At 40.6% G+C, this 22948-nt stretch overlaps 1 protein-coding gene across 5 annotated transcripts in view; it reads right to left on the reverse strand.

Moving 5' to 3' along the window:
- The window catches only part of LOC126175841 (6-phosphofructo-2-kinase/fructose-2,6-bisphosphatase 2), a 363291-nt gene that overhangs the window by 55129 nt on the left and 285214 nt on the right, over nt 1-22948 (reverse strand). The window contains exon 2 of one of the 5 annotated variants that reach the window (XM_049922843.1): nt 17344-17794. The exons of the other annotated variants lie outside the window; for them this stretch is intronic. Coding sequence (XP_049778800.1) covers nt 17344-17434 — 91 coding nt within the window. The 5' untranslated portion in view covers nt 17435-17794. The remainder of the gene's footprint in view (nt 1-17343; nt 17795-22948) is intronic. 5 annotated transcript variants of the gene reach the window in all.

The raw sequence follows: 22948 nt of genomic DNA on the forward strand, positions 1-22948 counted from the left end.
GCGTTACACGGAGACAGCGTTTTCCTCAATTTAATCATGCTAAATATCACAAATGTGTATGGCTGCACGTGGATTCAAACTCATTGCTCCACTGCCTTATCCACTGCGCCACCTCACTCAGTTACACAATGTCCTGTTTCAATTGTCACTATGACAACTGAAACAGGATATTCTCACTGTGACAACTTAAACAGGACATTGTGTAACTGAGCGAGGTGGCGCAGTGGATAAGGCAGCGGAGCAATGAGTTTGAATCCACGCACAACCATACACATTTGTGATATTTAGCATGGTTAAACTGAGGAAAACGCAGTCTTCGTGTATTGCATAAACTTAGCATAAACTAGCGCGCACGGACAACTTGGCACCGTGACTATTTCCTCACTCTTGTCCAGTGTGAGGATAGACGTCACTGTTGTCCAAACAAAAAAATGTTCAAATTTGTGTGTTTTCCTAAGGGACCAAACTGCTGAGGTCATCGGTCCTTAGACTTATACACTACTTAAACTACCATATGTTAATATCAACATACACACACACACACACACACACACACACACACACACACACACACACGAATATATTGCTTCCCCCTACTTATACCTCCCGAGGAGATCACGAATGTAAAATTAGAGAGATTAGAGCGCGCACAGAGGCTTTCAGACAGTCGTTCTTCCCGCGAACCATACGCGACTGGAACAGGAAAGGGAGGTAATGACAGTGGCACGTAAAGTGCCCTCCGCCAAACACCGTTGGGTGGCTTGCGGAGTATAAATGTAGATGTAGATGTAGACAGGGAGGGCTGGAACCTCCAGCGGGAGGGGCCGCGCAGTCCGTAACATAGCGCCTCAAACCAGGCGGCACTCTTGTCCAGTCTGTGGATATATGCGTAGCAGGGCTGTTGATAAAATATCGATATCAAAATCGAAATGGCAATATCGACGACATACTTTTATTTTATATTTTTAACCATTTTTCGTAAATATTTGAAACTGTTCTTTTGAAATTGTAGTAGAACGTAATTTTACCTTCAGTGTGAAGGAGTCTACTATTTTTTGCTTTCATAACATCCAGTCCCTCTCTTTTACTGTAAGAACCATGCATAGGTGGCACAAAGAAGAAATCCGAATGAATGGCGGTGAGAGGGATGGAGGGGGGGAGGGGGGGAGGGCGGTGTGAATGGAATAACAAGGTAACCGATTTGAAGAAAAAGCAAACCACTTGCTTAAAAAAATAAAATAAAAAAATTACGCATAATTTTTATTTCTTCACATCGGCATTCTTCAAAAACAGTTGCTGAAAATGATGAGCAAAAATCTAAATGACAAGATTGGTCTTTGTGGAGGGCGGAGAAGTGTGAGGGGAAATGCCGATGTAGTCGGTGCTCGACGCTACCAACAGAAACTGCAACGTTTAACTTCACTATGCAATTTTACAACTGCTAGATAGCTGGCATTGGCAGGAAAGAAAAAACGGGTAAGTCGACATGAGTTGCTCCCGACAAATCCGACATGTGGCGAAACCGAACGACGGATACATTTTATTGTGCCACTTACTTGCAGTTACCATTGTTAGCAAAGTGGTTGTCGCCAAGGGTGAATGTACATCGTCTTCCTTTCAATTCTTACTCTAAGGGGGGTAAGCAGGCTGCTAGCTTGTTGATGTACTGAATACCTAATAATAAATTAAAATTTAAATATACAGCTCTAAAACTGGCATTATATTTACAATGTGCAGCAGATATTTTTATAGGTCGGTACGTCGATTTTTTTCTTCGATATATCGAAGGCCGAAAATTATACTTTTTAAATATCGGCATATCAATTACCCAATATTTTTAAAAATATCAACAGTCCTCGTACGCAGATGCGCGCATATTACGACGTAACAACGGAGTAACACTTTTGTCCCCGCGAACAAGCTCGTGACAAAACCGTCACCGCTTCGTTAGATTTTTGCCGCTGAGCGCGCACGCGTGATAAAAGTGTCACTCTACACCCATTCTCCGTTCCACATTTGTTTTCCCACTAACATAAAGCGACACACAATCATGGCATCAACGTCTTCGTGCAACGTGGTTGTACACGAAGACGATATTAATAATGATATTTGTATAGAAGGAGTGGTAAAAAGGCCAACAACATTCGACAAAAATTTGAAGGATCATTCAGATTTAAATTTGAAAATTAAAGTATGGGTAAAAATCAGTCGAACAATATTTTAAGTGCTTGGGACAACTTGTATTCAGGTAGTGTACACAATCTCCTGTTCTTATTTTTGTATTTTAATCCAGATGAAAAGCGTCAAAGGAATTCGTCAAGACTTTTCAAAACTCATTGGAACATACTGAAAAAAATTCTTTTGATGCTTGGAAGTTCTTGAAACACTGTGTAAAATTTTCCACTTATTAGCCAGTCACTCCAAATGGGGTGTACACAGCACCCTTTTTATCGTATTTTCTTTTACGTCTCATGAGTTCGTAAATAATGACCGTCTCTTCAAAAGCCATTTAGACAAATGACACTTGGATTCCAAAAAAGTTTAGTGACTGTCATCTTTCTTGGGTGCACTCCACATTTAAGGAGTGATGTGACAGTAATTCTTTGTCACGGAGACAAAAATCAACCGTGCGCGCTAGCCGTTACTACGACCACCGAGGTTTCGATTATCTTAGGGTTTTCTTTTTTTTTTATGCGCTACTCCTTAGTACAAGGCCGAACTTTCGATTTACCTTTTTTTTTTAAATCGCTTCGAACGTTTGCTGGTATGTTTCTTTTAATATTGCCATGGCCGATTTGCTCCCCTCTCCTTGTCTCTCTGAACTAGAAAATCTTATGGGACTTAAATGCTAAGGTCATCAGTCCCTAAGCTTACATACTACTTAACCTAAATTATCCTAAGGACAAACACACACACCCATGCCCGAGGGAGGACTCGAACCTCCGCCAGGATCAGCCCACAGCCCATGACTGCAGCGCCCCAGACCGCTCGGCTAAACCAACGCGGCTCTCTGAACTAGTACTCAGTGTCTAATTATCTCGACTTTCACGCGAATTACTCAGAACTAGCGAAGAGCCTACTTGAATCATAATGCAACATAAATGAAACGTGATGAGAAATGTGAGCCGCAACAATCCCATCTTGCCAGGACTTATCTCTTTCCATTTTAATCAGCCTCATGGGTTCGATTTGCAGAGGAGAATCTAGACATCACAAAGAAAGCGTTCGAACCAGACAGAAGAGATGCAACTTGCGACTCCACATACGAGAAAGACATTTCCATCCCCTAATGTGAGTGTGATGACAAATAGGTTACAAATAGATACAGTAAAAGTTAAACTGTCTCAATATGTTGGATGTTAAACGATGACCAATTAGTGATACTGGCGTCCAATTGATGTTACTTGTTTATTTTTTACCTGTATCCTCATTACGTAGCACGAAATTATTAGTGTAGTAGTATAGTAAGATCAACAGCAATAAATGTGTACTATGGAAATCAAATTACAGAGTAATTTTACATTAAAGTGTCACAGTAATTTAATTTAGAGATGATAAACAAAAAATGCGGATCTCCCCAATTGTTCATTGCGGTTCAGAAACCTCAGTTTCACCGCTATAAGATGCAAATTGTCTAGAAGATCGTAAAAATAGCGTCAAATGAAATAATTCGAGTCTGCACATAGTTTACGGCAGTGTCGTACAAGATATATATTGGCAGCGATTAGTATCGTCAGGATATCATAGCGTTAAAAGCCATTAGCGAAGTTGTTTACTGAATGCCGAATGACCAGTCTCAAAGTGAATTTCGTGCATTTTGTAGCAGCGATAGTAACATATTTATTTAAATCTCACAGTAGCGCCAGTTAGGACCCAGTAATACGAGAGAACAAGTCAGGAACTCTGAACCCAGTCTGCTGACGTGCGAATAAGAGGGGAAAGGAGAGGGGGGAGGGGGAGAGAGAGGGGGGGGGGCATGGTAGTTAACGCATAAGTAATTAGGTTAATGTAGGATAATCCAAGTTCTTAAGTTCTCAACTAGTTGTTACGAAATATACCCTGTTAGTCCAAAATGTTTCGAGACTGGATTAATAAAAAATAAATAGAGAAACGTTTAGATGATACTTTTAATGTTTCAGATGTTGTTCATAGTTATCTCTCACTTCAGTACTACACACAGAACGTTCATTCAACAATGTGAAATTCTCATTTCAACTCGAGCGTCACACTGCCATGAATGTCGGTTATGTCGGTGATGGCCCTTCGTGTGAATTTCTGCATTTTGTCGTATTGACAACACCAAGTCTGATTTTTTTCTGAAAAGATTTGCCCTCATTCTGGAAAATGTTTTGAATATCCGGTTTAGAGATGTTGCTCCATTGCGATTTGTGACAGCACACATCATGCCTGCTCACAGCTGACTGGTCGAATGCACGTTGTTTACGGTTTTTGGTTCAAGCTGCTACCATAGTTACTGCGTTGATGTCGCTCATACGCCAGGAATAGATCATCAGTTTTGTTGCCAACCGAAGTGGCCATGCGGTTCTAGGCGCTGCAGTCTGGAACCGCGAGACCGCTACGGTCGCAGGTTCGAATCCTGCCTCGGGCATGGATGTGTGTGGTGTCCTTAGGTTAGTTAGGTTTAACTAGTTCTAAGTTCTAGGGGACTAATGACCTCAGAAGTTGAGTCCCATAGTGCTCAGAGCCATTTGAACATCAGTTTTGTTACTATATGGACGGACGGTGCAAGTAGGATAATAACTTTAAAGCACACAAAACGTAACTTTTCTGCCAGAACTGGTGGTGGAATCACACACAACACAGCCAGAGTACAAGTTCAGATGCGGGTCTCACTAGGATAACACACAGCGCAAACTGAGCGAAAATGCAGTACATCTGACGATGTGGTATTCATAGGGGCCACTTTGATCATCTACAATGCAAAACTGTAATCTGAAGATAGATTTGGGCTCCTAAAAGTACCATAGCTAATAAATATAAATTTGGTAAGTTTTTACCGGTTTTTTTCGTTGCTTTAGCAATGTAACGTACCTTTGCGGACACGTACTCCACAAATATTGTTATGTGGAAAAACTAAAAGGGTTACTAACTGGATGGCGATAAGTACACGCAAAATGCATGCTTGTTCAAAGACATTATTTGACAGACAATTTGCCTGACGCTTGCTTTTAATTTGATTAACGTTTGGCAGCGAAGTCAATAACTTATGCTCTACCTACACTGCATGAAGTTTAGGGAGTCCTAGACTTTATGATACACGGTATCAGGAAGGGCAAAGGCGGGTAATTACTTCCTATTTTTGGAAGACTGGCCTTTAAGCAATATCAAGGAGGGGGGCCGAGTGTAATTTACGTTCATCTTTTAAAAATACTGAAATCTGAACAGATACTTCATATTTTAAAATTTTGAGAAAAATATTTATTGTTTTTAATTATGTTTTCTACCAGATTCCAAAAAATGGCTCTGAGCACTATGGTACTTAATATCTGTGGTCATCAGTCCCATAGAACTTAGAACTACTTAAACCTAACTAACCTAAGGACATCACACACATCCATGCCCGAGGCAGGATTCGAACCTGCGACCGTAGCGGTCACGCGGTTCCAGACAGAAGCGCCTAGAACCGCACGGCCACAACGGTCGGCTACCAGATTCCATAAATGTTTTATTTTTTTCAGTTAAACTCAATCAAAAATTTAAGTCTCCATAGTAGCTGTGACTTTTCAATACGCCTTCAAGTCTGTTGTGAGTTAAAGTAATCAACAATAAAAAAAGAAATTTGTATTTTAAATTTTTTGTTGTGGTCGTGAAATAGCCCCCTTGGTATTACACGTAATTTAAAGAGCGCTGGTATTGCTAAGAGTATACTAAAAGATATTTTCAGGTTCTTGACCATACGTATCGATCAGTACCTCTCTAGTACGTTTTAATGTTAACCACAACAATTAACAAATTTTGTTTTCTTCTGTTTTTTAGGGTAGGTATAAAGTATCCCCCCCCCCCCCCCCGGTAATGTGTGTTAACTGAAAATGCGTTGGTTTTGCTAGGGTGCTACGAAACTCGGAAAGAAGAAAATTAGGAATGGTGCAACAGTAACGCGGACGAGACAAGTCCGTTGCCGTGCGTCATCTCATCGAGTTTCTTCCCTAGACTCTTCAGTCATGAACTGCCTCATTAGCTCCCTTTCTTCTCTAGTCTCTCTCCATTTCCCCTTGTTGTACAACGTCAGGCATTCTGAACTACAGAGTGCGGCTATTTTCACTATTTTAGTACAATGCTTCCTCTCTACTCTGTAGGAGGTAACTTTTCTGTAGAATCTATTTTGCGTTGACCTATACGCTAGTTCTATCTTTTTAGCTCTCTCTTAGTTCGCTTCTTCATAAAGATCATTTGGATGAATTCATACACCACGAAAATGGATACAGCAGAAAGGCGATCTCTTCAAAAGCAAAGCTATGGTGGTGTACTCATTAGTGAGGTCATAAACTCTCCATAAATCAGAACGCCTAACATCGAACAAGAAAGGGGAAATGGAGGACTTAGAAATGAACAGAAGATGAAATATAAAGAACAGTCAAATGAAAACGTGATACTTGGAAAAGAGTAAGTAAGTTGTTTATCATTTCAAAAGTATCGCCATAACTTCATACATTTATCCCACTGTGAGATAAGGCATTAAATTCCTTCATGGAAAAATGCTTGCCGTTGCCTACGGAACCATGATTGTAACCCAGGCGTGCACCCCTTCTTCCGAAGTAAATCGACGGTCAGGTAAGTTTGTCTTCAGGCCTCAAAAATATGTAAATCGCATGGGGAGACATCCGTACTGTTATCCGCCATGAGGTCGCGATCTCTCCCCACGCTATTTCCATGTTTTTGGGAGCCCTAAGACAGACATTCACGGCCATCGAGTTGATTCTAACGAAGATGTGCACACCAGAGTACAATCATGATTCCGTAGGCAAGTGAAAACATTTTTTTTCCGACGAAGGCACTGACCATCTTGTCTCACAGTGGTATAAATGTATTGACAGTTATGGTGATTACTTTTGAAATAACAAAAAGTTTACTTATTTTTTACCATCTGTCTCGTTTTCACGTGACTGACTTATATTTTGTGAGCAGAAAAAGAAAAAAAAAAAAAAAAAACGTGAAGGAGGAGAACAAAGAAGGCTCCGTATAGGTACGCAGACATTGTTAACTGGTTGCAGGCTTAAAATCTATAGGGACATTACAAAAATCAATGGTAACTGATCAACAAAGAACATTTTCAACTACATCATCAGTCTGTTTGACGATGTGATTAGTGTTCTAGGGCGCTAAACGGAGAGGTCATCAGCGCCCACCTAAGAGAGATCATAAAATGGGTTGAAGAATTACGAATAAAAAGTAATAAAAACGAAGATAAGATTCATCCGACGGGCATTTATAATAAAGAGGAGTTTTTATCGGCTTTAGGGAGTTCTAGGAAAAAGAAAGTACAAACGCAAGCGTACTTGGCCAACGAAATAAGGAAGGAAACCAATACAAGAATGAAGAGGATAAGCAGAGATAAACCAGCAAATCAATAGTTCCCAGAATGAAATCAGTAGTTCCCGCGCCACAACTGGTCAAATCGATGGCGCACTATTATACACGTGAGTATGAGTTTCAGAGGATACACATAAACGCAACATATGAGAAAATGTCTTTAGTCGTACATGTGGAACAACAATGCAGATATAAAGTATTTCTGAAACAGCTAGCAACCAGCAACCATTAAACCGGCAAGGGCGCCCATTGGGTAGTTTGTAGCGAGTGGGACGTGGTGGGGGGGGGGGGGGGGGGGGCTAGCTAGACCTGGCGGTACGGAGTAATTTTAATATTTGAAAGTTGGATTCCAACTTGTAACTAGCCATAAAAAGTTTTCAGGTGCGATCATATTAAAAATCTGTGTAATACTAATTTTTAAATCGTTTTCATGGAAGAAAAACTCCTGAATACACTATATTTTTTCCTTTTCCTGAGAACTTGGTGAAGGGGGGGGGGGGGCTTGCCAATAGGTATGGACGCCCTTGTAAACCGGTGCTACACACTAATCATTTGATTATTTACTGTTATTATAAATTTGAAACGATTTCAAGGTCTTGTTCACATGGCTCCTATATTTTTATAAGCATGAGAAGCTCTGTTATACTCTTTTTAATCTTTAAAAAGGCATTAGAGCATTATATATGCTATGATACGTTATCTTCATGTGATTATTAACATACAGGTGCCATATCTTTTCTTTTTTCTGTTTCTTGTTTAAGGAACTTAACTTATCGCGGAGCGCAATATAGTTATAGTAACCCGTCTCATAATGCTCAACGGACTTACGAAAGCCAAACAGAATGTTCACATGTATGAAGTCAGATCAGATGTAACTCATATAGAACAGGAAGCAGAAAATTCCTGGGCTTTCCTAGGATATGATTAAGTTAAAACAATATCTCAGCGTTGGCAAAACATTTTTCAACAATATACAACATGCTAGCTACTAGGGAACGGCATGAAAATAAGTTTTAAATTGTGGTTGAATCTTGGTTAAAAGAAAAAGCGTTCTGTAAAACAAATTACTTTACAGTCAATGAAAAGAATTATTTATTAGAAATGTAACTACGGACAAACCAAGTTGTAGGTTTTATTTTTATTTTTTTGATTGAATATTACGGCCTCTGGTTACACAAGTTGGTATTGGCGATTCTTTGAAAACATCATAGTTCTGAAGATGATGATTACTTGGTAAAAAGCGGAATCCGGTTATTACATCATTTATATTGATGTGGTTGTCGGGTTGTATGGCGGGCGACAGCTAGGTTCGTATCCCACTGCTGTCCTGGACGTCTCCAGACACATCTTCCGCATGGAATCCCATTGACTGAAGTAGAATTGTCTTCTAAATGAGTCCCGATGGTCTGCGAAGACCTGTGTAGAAACGCCCTTGAGGCTGGCAACCAGGAGTGTTGGTCTGGGGTGCCATTTGTTCTCATACCAGGATCCCTTTGGTTGTCGTCCGCGGCAACCTTACAACACAGCGGTAGGCCGACGATATTCTGCACCTCGTTTTGTTGCCCTTCATGTCAAACGACCCTGGGCTTACTTTTCAGCAAGATAATGCCCGCCTGTAAACACGAGAATTTCTACTGTTTGTCGTTGTGCTTGCCAAACCTTACCTTGGTCAGCAAGGTCGCCGGATCTCTCCGCAGTGGAGAACATTGGAGCAGTGCGGGCAGGGCCCTCCAGCCAGCTCGGACTTTGACGATCCAACTTGCCAACTGGGCAGAATTCGGTACAATATCCTTCATGAGGACATCGAATAACTCTCGTCAATCAATGCAAACCAAATAACTGCTTACGTAAGGGCCAGAGGTGGACAAACGCGTTAATGACGTTTTCAGTGTGTGAAGATCTTTCTCTTGAAAACATCATCAGATTTTTCTGAAATTGTATTCATAAGTTTGTCTGCACATGTACACCACTTCTGCCGATTTCCTACCCAATTCGGATAATTCCTTCGTGGTGAATAGTTTTTATTTGTCTTACAGTGTATATCTGAATTTGAAACTGAAAATGAATGCAATCGGTAATGACAATGCATCATAATTGATTTAACTGTCGCATCAGTGTAATCGTCGTTAGCTGATTGTTTATCATACGGCCAATGTCCCTCTCAGCTAGGATTGTCATACTTCCGGTCCTAGTTTTGAGGGCATTCGAGAGAGTCCACGGAGTAGGGGGCTGTTCTACTAGAGTGTGGAGTAAATCCGGACCTTTTTTGTGTCTGGAGAAATTCGACTGACTGGAAATATATTTTAATAAATACTCGTCAGTTACATTTCACTACTGAGGACTGCGGCTTATATAGTTCCGTTAGTTCTATATTTAAAAAACCAGTGCCAAGAACGCTTAGACGCTGTCCTAAACATACATTTTCCATACTACTTCACTATTAACATTGAGAAGCCGACAACAATCGACGATCGCATTCACCGCCACCCAGCTCGCCAGACAGCTGTGCGCAGCAAACCGAACTGCTCCCCACATGTCCGTGCCCCAGACATACCGTAGTATCACGATATTGCAGAACTTCGACTTAGCGACACCTGTATCATTTATATTTGCTAAGATTATTTTGACTCGTCATGGTTTTGTTTGTATCGGCCAACTTATTGTCGACAGACTGTAAGTGCCGGATTTGACCCAAATGTGTGGAGCCTTAGGAGTTTCTGTCCGGGATCAACAATTCAAATGATAGCAGGCCTACCATCAGAATGTCCATCTGTCAGCGACAGTTTAATACCGTGCAAGACCTCTAATCAGCAATACGTACTCATATACAGGGTGTAACAAATAGGTATGGCCAAATTCTTTAGGAAACATTCCTCACACGTAGAGGAAGAATATGTCTTACACGAACATGACTCCGGAAACCCTTTATTTTCATGTTAGAGCTCATTTTCTACACACAGAAACAGAACGTACCACCATTATATGAAACGTTTTTTTACATCAAATATTCAACATACCCTTTGGTTATAGTATGAAATACTTTCCGAAACGAGATGTTCACAATGTCCTCCACTTGCAAGGATACATGCATCAACTCGCCGTCGCACAGAATGGCTGGATGCGCTGGTGTATCCCTGGGAAATTGCGTACATAGCCTCCCACAATACGGGCACAAAAACTACGAGCTTTCAAATATCCCACATGTCGAAATGCCTGCTGGGTTCAGGTCCGGATAGGATGAAGACCAAGTAATTGGTCCACCTCTACTTATCCATCTATCATAGAATATGTTATTTAGAAGCCTGCAGGCCGGAGTGGCCGAGCGGTTCTAGGCGCTACAGTCTGGAACCGCGCGACCTTAGGTTACTTAGGTTTAAGTAGCTCTAAGTTCTAGGGGACTAATGACGTCAGAAGTTAAGTCCCATAGTGCTCAGAGCCATTTGAACCATTTAGAAGCCTACGAACATTAAGCGAAATGACGAGTAGCTCCACCGTGCATTAAGTACATGTTCTTATCGCACTCGTAATGCACATGTTCTAGCAGAACCGGTCGAGTATTCTCATTTGAAAGTTTCTCCGTTGAGTCGGAGTGGAAGAACATGACGCCCCAAGTCATAAACAATACCGGCCGAAACGTTGACAGGCAAACGTTTTTGATCACATTATTCTCCAGGAATGGATCAGCACACGAGGGATTCAACGCGACGGCGGGTTAATGCATGTACACTTGTAACGGAGGGCATTTTGAAAACTTAATTTACGAAAGTTTTTCATACTGTAATCAAGAGAGAATTTTGAACATTTCACTAAGAAAACGTCTCATGTAATGCTGTTACGTTCTGTTCATGTCTTTTTACAATGATTAATGTGATTATGAAGAAAAGCAGAAAATGAGCTCTAATGTGAAAATAATGCTTCTGCGTATCTATGTCCACATAACATTTTCTTCCGCTTCTTGTGAGGACTGTTTTCTGAAAGTCTGGCCTTCACATTTTGTTACACCCTGTATATTTTTAGATTTATTACTTTACTTCCATAGATGTGTGGAGGTAACGCATACAGCAGCTCGAATTATCGGCAAACAGGACTGACAGTTGCCCGCCCTTGCAGGCGCTGACTTGTGGAGCCTATTTCGAATTTTATTATGAATGATTAAGCCCTCATTAAAAAGTGTAATGCGTCGCCATACAACATCATCAAGTTTAGAACTGAGGATAACACAAATCAAGAGATGTCTCATGCCATACAAGTGGAATTACGAGGCTTGGGAAAGAGTGATACACGTTGTGCCTCGCGGTGGAATCTCGAAACCTAACACTGCAATTTTCGGCAGGAGAGAATGAGAAAACTGGTATATTTGAATGGGTCAAACATTAATTCATGAATGGAAGTTTTAGAGAAATGCGTCGAAACATAGTAGACAGCAGTAACTGGGCTAGACTATCTTTAACCTTAATTCAAACTGATAGTTATCTAACTTAGGGAATATCCTGCTTGAGTCCGATTGTTTCGCTGAGTAGCTCAAAATGGTTCAAATGGCTCTGAGCACTATCGGACTTAACTTCTGAGGTCATCAGTCCCCTAGAACTTAGAACTTCTTAAACCTAATTAACCTAAGGACATCACACACATCCATGAGGTCATCAGTCCCCAAGAACTTAAAACTACTTAAACCAAACTAACCTAAGTGGGGACATCTAGCGCTCATACAACCGTACATCTCTCATTGGCCGTGATTCGACTATGTGAAGCTATGTAAACGTCACGCGATGTCGATCGTTCATTATGAGGCTGGGACAGGATGTTATCCCGCATATTTACATCGAACAAAAATTTTAGTTTCTGGACGGTGTGATCGGAACAAGCGAACGTGACCGATCGGAATCGTGTAGTACTCGCATGCACTAAATGCAAGAAGTATTATACGGGAAACGAGTTGCAAGAAATTTCCCCCTACCTACTAGTGTCACCTCTTTACTCTACAACAGATTCAATATAAATAAGTACAATTTGATGGCGGAATACTTAAAAGAATACACTTTTTAAAATTATTAACTTATATGTATACTTATATATACTTATGTATATGAAGACTCAAATTATTGTTTCTTAGTATACATGTTAAATTAAGGACCTGGATGTGTACATGAGGGCTTAAACTACAGGGTGATTCGTTTGAGATGTCACAATAGTATAACGTTGTATTTATTAACTTAATGTATATATCTCTGAGTAGCTTTCTGCAATATACATGAAAATGATTGGCAGTGGCCATGCTCCAGGAGGTAAGCCATCAGTGCTCGTAGTTGACAACGCAAACACCAAACGTCAGAAATACATTTGTACGGAGGTGGCACTAGTGAACGCGCTGTGTCTCGATTGTTAAGTGAAAATGGTCATTACGCTACAACAACACGCTCAATGTGTCATATGGAATGTGAAATTTTCGAGTGTCGTATAGACCCAGCGAGCTTTCATACGCCAGCACAACGTTACGGACCCATTCTTTTTTGTGGAGGAGCTGTTTGTGCCGTCAGTTACCTGGACATGATCGAGCAGCATGTGGACTCTCAATCACAGCAAGATAGGATACTGGCGCCATTATCCATCAACAGCACGGCGCTCCACCGCATTGGGCACTCATACTGCTGTACAATTGATCTAGATATTCCACGATCGTTGGCGCGACCGTGGTGGACCTATCATATGGCCTCCTAACAGCCTCGGACGAATGCCTACATATTTTGTTTGGGACTGCGTTAAAGTTAACAGTGCATTCACAAAGACCACAGAATCTGGCCAACCTACGGACGTAAATTACGGCGGCGACGTTTTGAGTGCTACTGTGCTGTGACGGAAATTTTAGACACAAACTCCGGACTCTCCTCCGCTTGTATGTACCATTAACAAGCAATAAATTTGAATAGCTTCTTGTATACAGTGTTTTAGTTTACTGACATCTGAAACGGATCATCCTGTATCTTGAATAAGGTACCGATAGTACACAATGAAAACTTCAATTTGTTAAATATTACAGAAGAAGCAAATACTGTTTCTTAAAAATATATATAAAATTATACAGATAGTGTTGCTACATGTGTAACTTTATAGTAGAAACCTAGTGATTTACACATTATAGTAATCCACACACTTCCAAATCTCCCTTTGATAATGGAGTTACTGCTTACTGGAATTACGAGGTTTTCACTGACAGATCGAGTTTCGAGGTTTGCACTGCCTACCATCAATACTCCATTTGAAATTATTATTAGAACAGCGTAATGTAGTCTCCTCATTACACTGTACTGTCCATAAAGCTACGCTTACTCTGTCGTTTTACCGTTACTCAAAGTCTTATGTTAATCCTCTACAGTTCTAACTACTGCTGACTGTGTACTCAGTGCTGCTTCAAGCCAAAATAAATAAATAAATAAATTTTAAAAAATCATTAATGATTTCAAGGACATAAGCTCAAATGACAATATTGTGCCGCAGGTTCGTAAAACTGCACAGCAGACCATAGTAGAGCACGACAGGAAAATAAAACGCTCCTGCCAAATTGTAATACGTAAAATGTGGTTTAATAGATTAGAATTGCGTCGAATGTATTCTTTACGTTCTATAAAATACATGCAATTTTTAATGTATGATCTATTATTTCCAGAGCTTTAATTAGGCAGTTTGGTAGGGGGCCCCCTGAAAGTGCGTGGCTCATCATCTGACTGGTAGTCAAACTGGTCCCTACCACCCACTACAGCTTTCGTGGTGGACGGAAGGATTTTAGAAACTTTTTCATTAGTTTATTATTTTATTCATGGCTATAATTTTCAGTAACCGTAGTAAATATTTTTCACAATAAAATTTGGTCGTCAGTCGCAACTATATTTTTATTATGCTTCACCAGTTTCGACAAATTAAAGTGTCATCTTCAGAAACCTACGAAATTAGGGATACTGTAAATCTTTAGACCTTAGCTGTATATTTATGTGAAATATAAGAACAATATTACAGAAAATTACTTAGTACTTGTTTAGGAAACGTTAATATCTTCTTCATAGATGCATAATGTCATGATACGTCCAGAAATGTACATATTGTACGTGATTATTTTAAATACAGGTTGAACCTTTTGGAAAAATTTGAAATATATAAACAATTTCACCTAAATTCAAGAGCTGTTAAATGATCAACTTGCATTAAGAAGCAGACACTATTTTGATTGCATATATGTAATATAAAGGAGCTATATATAACACATTTGAAGGAAAAAAACAGTAATACGACATTCACATCAGAGCAGTTCTAACACATAAAAGGAATGGGTTAACAATAGATAATATGCAATCAAAATAATGTCTGTTTTTTAATGCACGTTGATCATTTAACAACTCTTCTGCATTTAGATGAAACTGTTTAAATATTTCAAAGGTTCCTTTTTTAGCCCTTGTCAATTGTATGCAAAATTTCTATATTAAGCAAAGATAGAGGATTGACTTATGAAGTCTCGCCGATTGAATGAAACAACAAATTTACTGTTACCAGTCACCGTTTATTTAAATCCAAAACGCGTTTCGAAGGTGTAAACGTCCATCATCAGGTGGATTTACATGTTTTAGTATGCCCTACGTGTGTGTTGTGTTACGATTTTGGGGTGACTTGTGGCACTGTCTGGTGGGGAAACAAAAGCACTATTTAAGAACATTGTTTTGAGGAGGTTTTTTGACTAAGAGTATATCTAAAGGTGAAAAGAAACAAGAAAAATAGAATAACTCCAGTGGTGACAGGCCACTTTCTTGTCGTAACACATCACATGTAAACTGTCATATTTTGTAAACAAAAATGGTGTCTGGAAATTAATAGGTGCAAAGAACATACAGTAAAACAGAAACATTATCTCCAATTACAAAGAATATATATCAACTTTATTTGGAGTAAGTTTTAAAGAATTGTGGAGTTCTTAGTTTGAGTTGCTGAATATTTTAAGGAGCAAACAAAGCCTTTTCTGTCAAATTTATATGTCTTAAATTTCATACTCGTTTATAAAATCAGGTGACATGTTGCAAACTTCAAGTAAATAATTACATTGCCAACCATGGTAAAATTATACAAAAATAACAATTTTGGCTGGGATTCACGAACAGGACTGAAAGGATGGAGGTAGAGACAGAGACAGAGAGAGAGAGAGAGAGAGAGAGGGGGGGGGTGAGAGAGGGTACAGGGTGAAAGGAGTAGTTGGAGGAGACAAACTTTTCAGGAGCAGGGATTCTTAAGATTATATCTGTTACATGTAATGACTGAGTAAGGTTGGAATTCTCGCCGTCTTTGTTGAGCAAGTGTTCACGAAATCGGATCCTAACTTTCCACCCTGTCTGACCTATATAAGAAATCTGAGATGTATTATACTGTAGCTTGTAAGCTCCATTAAATTTTGACAATGTTTTTGGTAAGTAATTATTAGGAAATGTTTTAATTTAGTGTAACTATGCTTAATAAATTCTACAAAGTAAAGTTAATTCCCTAGTATATAAATCATCATTAATGTGGAACCGATGGAGGTTAGAATATGTTACTAGTAATATAGATAGAAAAGTAATCGGTAGGTAAAAAAGATTGACTATCTCTGAGTTATACGAATAAAAGGCCTCCGACAACTGTTGTCAAAGTAGGATTAACCTACATATGGCTGTTATCCTTGAGAGAGGATTTTTGCAAAGAAGCCTAAAATTTATTTTATTACTTCATTATTCTACCTTCCAACAGATGACATTAGTATATACTTTGTCCAACCTATGCATACCGTTGTTTAAAATAACATTTGGCTATCACTGTTGGGTCAGCAAAATTCTGTGTGTATGAGAAAACTAGGTCTGTTGAAAATTGATTATCTGCCTGGCCTTCTAGTTGATGAGTAAGTATAGCTTCTGTAAATCTTCACATATTCTCTCAGACTGTCATATCAATACAGTTAAAGATAACATGAGTATTTGCATGTCCAATATTCTTCAGTGACTCTCTCTTCAAACACATCCTCTTAGAAGGACATTAGCTTTATGCATACAAAATCAGGTACATTGTGCCTTTCTGTGTTTTGCTGTGACATAAGTACACACGTGAAGTCAGCAGAAAAGACTAAGAGTAATTCAACAACCAAGAGTCATTTATCACTACAAGTTTATGGGTGAAATTGATAGAGCTAATCAAAATGTTTCATTCTACAGAGTATGGTATTTCCCCATTATTGCACATTTTTGTCGAGGTAGTCGAGAACAGCTCATGATAACTATGGTAGCTATGGTGGTAAACTGAACCACATGGCATTTCGTCGAATTGTCAATGGAGGTCTGGAATTAAACTGCCTTGTTGCTGTGCAAGGAGCATGACCATCTAAAATTACAAAAAATGATTCTAGACACAAGCTGGAACATTATGTTGCAGACTTGGCACCAGATCCTGTTTCGAGAATGGTGAAACAACTTCACTGCCGCCAATGTCAGAAAAAAAATCTACAAGACAGTGTAGTGTACCACTTCATGTATCTTATTTCATACTTTTCCATACAAAAATAGTAGGACAACATTGATTTTACGCTTGAATAGCGACAGCGTATTAAGTGCATGTATATACAGCAGAAGTTCTTCGAGAAGGATGGTGTATTTTTCAAAAACTATGCAAATAAAAAAGGTAAAACTATTATACAGACATAATTTTTACTAGGGTTAAACAATCAAAGCATGCAGCACCAAAAGGCTCGAAGCAACGAGGCAAGAAAAGCGGCGCATGCGCAGAGCTCACCTATGCGGATGGAGACCTTGCGTTGAAACTGGGAATTCCTCCTCTGCATCATGCCCGGGGGGAGCAGCAGATTCAGGTTAAGACACTCCATGGCGCGAAGGCGGCGCGTATCTCGCACTGGTCGCTACTAGAGATGCGGCGGGCGCGCCGCCGTCCGCACACGCTACAGGTTCGCAAAGCATTGCGATCGCGACCGCCTGAACGCTTATAGCAGCTTGGCCCCTACCCAGAGCTTTGTGCACACAAACGGGCGGCCGCCGCCACCACCACCTTCGTCCGTGACCTTCGAACTCCCCGGAGTCAAAATCTGGGGGCGAGGAGGTATCTGGCGGGAGTCCTTCGCAAGGGTGCGCCGGATCTGCACCGGCCCTCGCCGATGCCTTGGTGGCCTCTACGTCGCCTTGATCTCTATCGCAGCTTTCAGCCGCACTAGGCCCGACGTGACGGAGGGCTGCAATGAATAACACTTCGCTTAACGAGAGCACACACCGCCGGCTCGTTCAAGGAGATGTTGGTGAGTCAACGCCGAAAACCTTGGCAAGCGTATTTTATAACGCCGTGGCCTCTGCTCTAACTGGTACTCGGTTATGTCAACTGGTCAATAAACAACAATGTGCTATAGTAACCACTCGCTTACAGCAAACTGCACGCATTGCCCTATCACACAACTTATTTTCTGTCTTTTCAATCTATTGACTACCTACACAGAGCGATTAAAAACGACTTTCCAACTCTAGCCCCTTAATGCCGTGTGTCCCAAATTCGCATTATACCAAAGAGACGCTATCAAATTAAAACTTAATTGTTTTGAGCGTCAGTGACGGTAGGTGCAGATTATACACGAAGCTACCAATGCCTCTGACACGTGCTGCCATTTTTTGAATGTTCTGGATACTTCTGGAGCGACTTGCTGCTCGCGTCTTTATTTATGACACATTCTCATCACTCTTTGGAGAATTATAGCTAGACAAGTTCAGTCCTGAAAGTGTGACTGAAATCACATTTTGATGTCAAACTATTTTCACGTGGAACATTAAGGTATTAAGGGGTTGAACTCATAGTCGGTGACCCTCGTATGGGTTGTCAACTGTCCTTGCTCTGATTTTATTGAGGTTGTTTTCAATTTTATGCTTCTACTGTGTAGGTGGTGTCAGTGCAAACGTGTAGAGCGCTAAGTGAATTCGAAAATACTGTTTGTGTGAAATACGCACCTTTAGGCATTTGTGTACTTTCGTGGACGCATGCAACAGATGAAATCAAGTGAAGTGAAAACAAATATTTCCGATGATTTGTAGCAGCAGAATAATTCAGTTACCAATTGTGTTCATTATTGACGCACATGCTTAATTTATTACGAGTTTATAATAATTTATATGAACATTCGATCTCAACAATGTTCAGACTGAATACACTTCACTTTTATGGCGATATGGAAACTCTAAATAACTGCTAATACTGTGAAGCTTTTTTATCATCGCAACGGATCTGCGAGGTTTTACGCGCCACGTAATGCAAACGGATATTTCAAAGATCAGGTATCACCTGCGAGAGAGACTGTGATAGTTTCAAAATTACCCGTAATAAATGACATTATCTACTAGAATTCAAATCCAGAATAGCAGATACCCTCGGCAAGCAAGTGAAAAGATTAAAAACAAAAAGAAAAGAAAACAAAGGGTAGGCCCTAAGTCAGTATGAAGGTAGATCTACTATGCAAGAAGCATTGGTGTCCAACAAAACCAGTTCCACTTAAGTCTAACCAAACTGATGAAGCAGGTTATTGGCCTCAGGTCACAGGCACAGGGTAAAGATGTAACCAAATAGTATAGGTCAGACAGTATTCATATGTAGTAAGTGTAACGTTCATCTGTGTCAAACACGAGAATAAACTTTTTCCGAGAATTTCACGAATATGGCTATATCTTATTATATATAATTATTTAAAATGTATGCCACCACGTATTTGTCATTTTTAGTCATGCAGTCCTATCAATGTATCACTAAATGCTAAATAAAAAAAGAGAGTCGTAAGTGTTAAACTTCTCAAATGCCTGTTGTCGCAAACCTGAGACATACCTAATTATACCTGACAGTTGTAACGTATCTTAGATTTGGTGTTCTGTACTCAATAACACTACGTTACTGGTTACAAAATGTGATTTTCTATTTTTATTGCAAGTATAAATACATTAAGGTATTAAGGGGTTGAACCCATACTCGGAGACCCTCGTATGAGTTGTCAACTGTCTTTGCTCTGATTTTATTGAGGGTGTTTTCAATTTTATGCTCCTACTGTGTAGGTGGTGTCAGTGAGTGCAAACGTGTAGAGCGCTAATTCGATGTTCCGTGCGGACCTACAGTCAACAGAAAAAGTCATTTTGATTCTCATTAAAATTAAATGCCACTAAAAGCGTAATCTAAGGAGACTCATTAGTAATGCAGCCAAAAAATTAGGCTGCTGCCACATTAACTCTAAGGAAGTTTATTGACACTGACATCCGAACGCGTAGAACGGATTCCGTATTTCCAACAGCAAAGAGTGTTGCTGCTGTGTGACGAGACTGAAGACATTGCTGACTGTCTATCCTTTATGAAGAAGGGTAAAGCCTAATTTCAACACAGGAGACGCTTATATCCTTCTGCCTTAAGGTGAGTTTTATTTGTGCATACTAACCACAAATGCAAAAATTCCCTGGGTAAAGTATTCAATAGGTTTATAGATTTTTGCTGTAATGAGTTTGTCACTATCCTCCCTAAGAGAGTCGCACAAACACATTTTTCCTGTTTCTAGACTAACACCATTTTGCCCGAAAAAGTGCGGATAATTTTTCATGACTTTTGCCAATGTCCGTAAATATAATTTAAAGCAATATCGTACGAAACTAATTCGAGCCTGATCTACCGAATATAAATGCATAAGGAACAAAGATTTGGGTTCAACAATCAGTCGACGATGCGTTATCTGCTTCTGCATTGCGATATATATTCGCAAGTCTTGGGTGTGTACTATTTAACATTTTTGGCACTTTTACGTAATTTCCTGTATGAGTAGTTGACCAAGATAGTTGATACCGTAAAACAGTTTCGCGCGTATTACTTGTTATGAATAATATTTTTTAACATCTCTTCTTGTACAGTATCCTCCTCTTCCAACTGACATCCATAAGAAAATCGTACTCTTATCTATACGAAAAGCATTAGTAAGGTACTACTTTGTGCTATCGAAAACGAAATAGCCGATTTAGAAACACCATTAAACAACCGACACCGATATTTGATGGAGGTAATAAAATCGGTTCAGGTCTGCTACGTAAATATGGGAGAGAAACAATATTCCGTAAACTGTGTCATGCGCGGGCGTGCGTGTGCGTGTGGTGTGTGTGTGAGAGAGAGAGAGAGAGAGAGAGAGAGGGAGAGAGAGGGAGGGGGAGAGAGCACGACACGCGCCGGAAGCAGTTCTATTTCTTTGAAAAAATATCGGTAAAAGAGAACTGTGAGTACATTTTGTAGCGTGGAAATGTCAGAGCGGAGATAGCTCGACAAACGGAGAGGAAGAGAAGGAAGGCGTTTTGGCACAAACGGCCAAGACCAGGCTGTAGAGTAAGCCTTCCGCAATCGCTTGGCGCCTTTCCCAGTGAACTGCGAGACTGTGTCCCAAGCTCAATTACTCTAGCACACGACTGTGATGAGCAAGTGTAACGTGTAGTTACATCTGTGCTGCTGATGAAGTTCAGGAAAAGGGAGAGAGTGAAATCTGTTTCTGGCTAACTGCCTGAGCTGAAGCAGTCCTCGCACTGAGGGCTGTTTGAATCCCACCGGCATGGTACTTCTAGAGGAGGCATTATGACCTTGCCTTCTGCCAACCTGAGAAGAGCTCTTAGCGCGCCATTTATACGCCTACAGTTTAACGTGTAGTTCAGGCCACAGTACATCTCATCTTTTTACATATCAAGAGTGTTGCTATCGGTGAAATATGTGTGAAACACAGAAAAAAAGACCTAGGCCCAACCGGGGCAGGAACATAGGACATTTACTCCCTTAGTCAAAAAGCCAGCACACTGCCTACACTTGTCAGAAAAACATGGGAAAGGCAACCAGTCTAAAAGAACTCAACAATTATCCACGACAAAAAGAAAATAAAGACATTAGCTGCCAGTGGGCAAAGATTTATATCAATGGGATAAGTTGAAAATTTGTGCCGAACCGGGATTAGAACCCGTACCTTCTGCTTACTAGGCAGATGCGCTGACCACTACGTCATCCGGACAAAGTGATCACCACAACCGCATGGACTGTCCTAGAACGCCTCCCATCAGACCCAAATTCTCAACTTATACCACAAACTTCTGATGTAGTGCCCCTGTTCATAAGCCTCAGCCTCGTTACTCGCGGCATCTCGCCAATTCCCGCAAGAGTTCGAGCATGGTGTGATTCTGCAGTGCAGGGATCATTGCCCGTCATCGCCCTAATTATATATGTGATGTCTGTTCCTTCAGACTTGGAATTAAGCAAATTAGCTGCCATTGGGCATTGATTTATATCAATGGGGCAACTTGAAAACTTGTGCCGGACCGCGATACTTGATTCATTGTTGCTGCAGGATCAAAATGGTGTCTGTTCTTTCATACATGTCCGTGAGAGCAGACAGCATCCACATAACTAAGGCGATAAAGACCAATATCCCTTCAGTGCAGATGCACAGCAAGCTCGAACTATTACGAGAACTGGCGACATGTCGCGAATAATGAGGCTTATTAGCAGGGGCACTGCATCAGTGTGTGGTATCAGTTGATGATGATGATTATTAGTGTTTTAGGGCGCACAACAACGAGGTTATCAGCGCCCGTTCCCAAAAGTTCAATTCAGAGCCGAATTGTGAGAGAATTGGTGTTGTTCAAATTGCAAGATGGGACACAGCACATCAAAACAGGGAGATAAAACTAAAAACAAAATAGCAGTACAAACAGGTAAAAATAATTAACGGTGGCTGAGTGACCACTTGCAAATAATGGGTGACCAAACTACTGGACAGCACATTAAGACTTCAATCCCAATATTTTGGGAAGAAGGCCAGACATCACACAAAAACGTAAAACTCTAGCGACGCTCGCCTCATTATTAGTTAAAAGAGAGGGTAGGTCTGGTGGGAAACTGGAATCTTCCCTCAAACCCGCATATAAAACACACTCAGTTAAAATATGTCGTATCGACAGCTGTGTCCCACATGTCTGACACGTTGGTCGCTCCTCACGACGTAACAGAAAACCATGTGTCAAAGGACAATGTCCTATTCTAAGCCGTGTAAGGGCTACTTCCTCAGCGCGTCGTTGTCGGAAGGAGGTGAGCCACGGTCGGACAGAATCCTTCACCGCTCGCAACTTATTGTCCCTCACGTCCAGCCACTGAGCCTCCCACCAACGCATGACCTTCCGAGTCACGAAAGACGTAATGGCCTGCAGGGGGACGGAACAGCGAGCAGGAGTTGGGATGGGGCAAGCCTCCTTGGCAGCCGCATCTGCAAGTTCATTTCCAGGAATCCCTATGTGCCCTGGAACCCAGCAGAAAATTACATCCTTACCCTGCTGTTGCAAGAGCAGGAGTGCGT

The sequence above is a fragment of the Schistocerca cancellata genome, chromosome 3 (genome assembly GCF_023864275.1).
Source record: "Schistocerca cancellata isolate TAMUIC-IGC-003103 chromosome 3, iqSchCanc2.1, whole genome shotgun sequence".
In the NCBI taxonomy this organism is placed as follows: domain Eukaryota; kingdom Metazoa; phylum Arthropoda; class Insecta; order Orthoptera; family Acrididae; genus Schistocerca; species Schistocerca cancellata.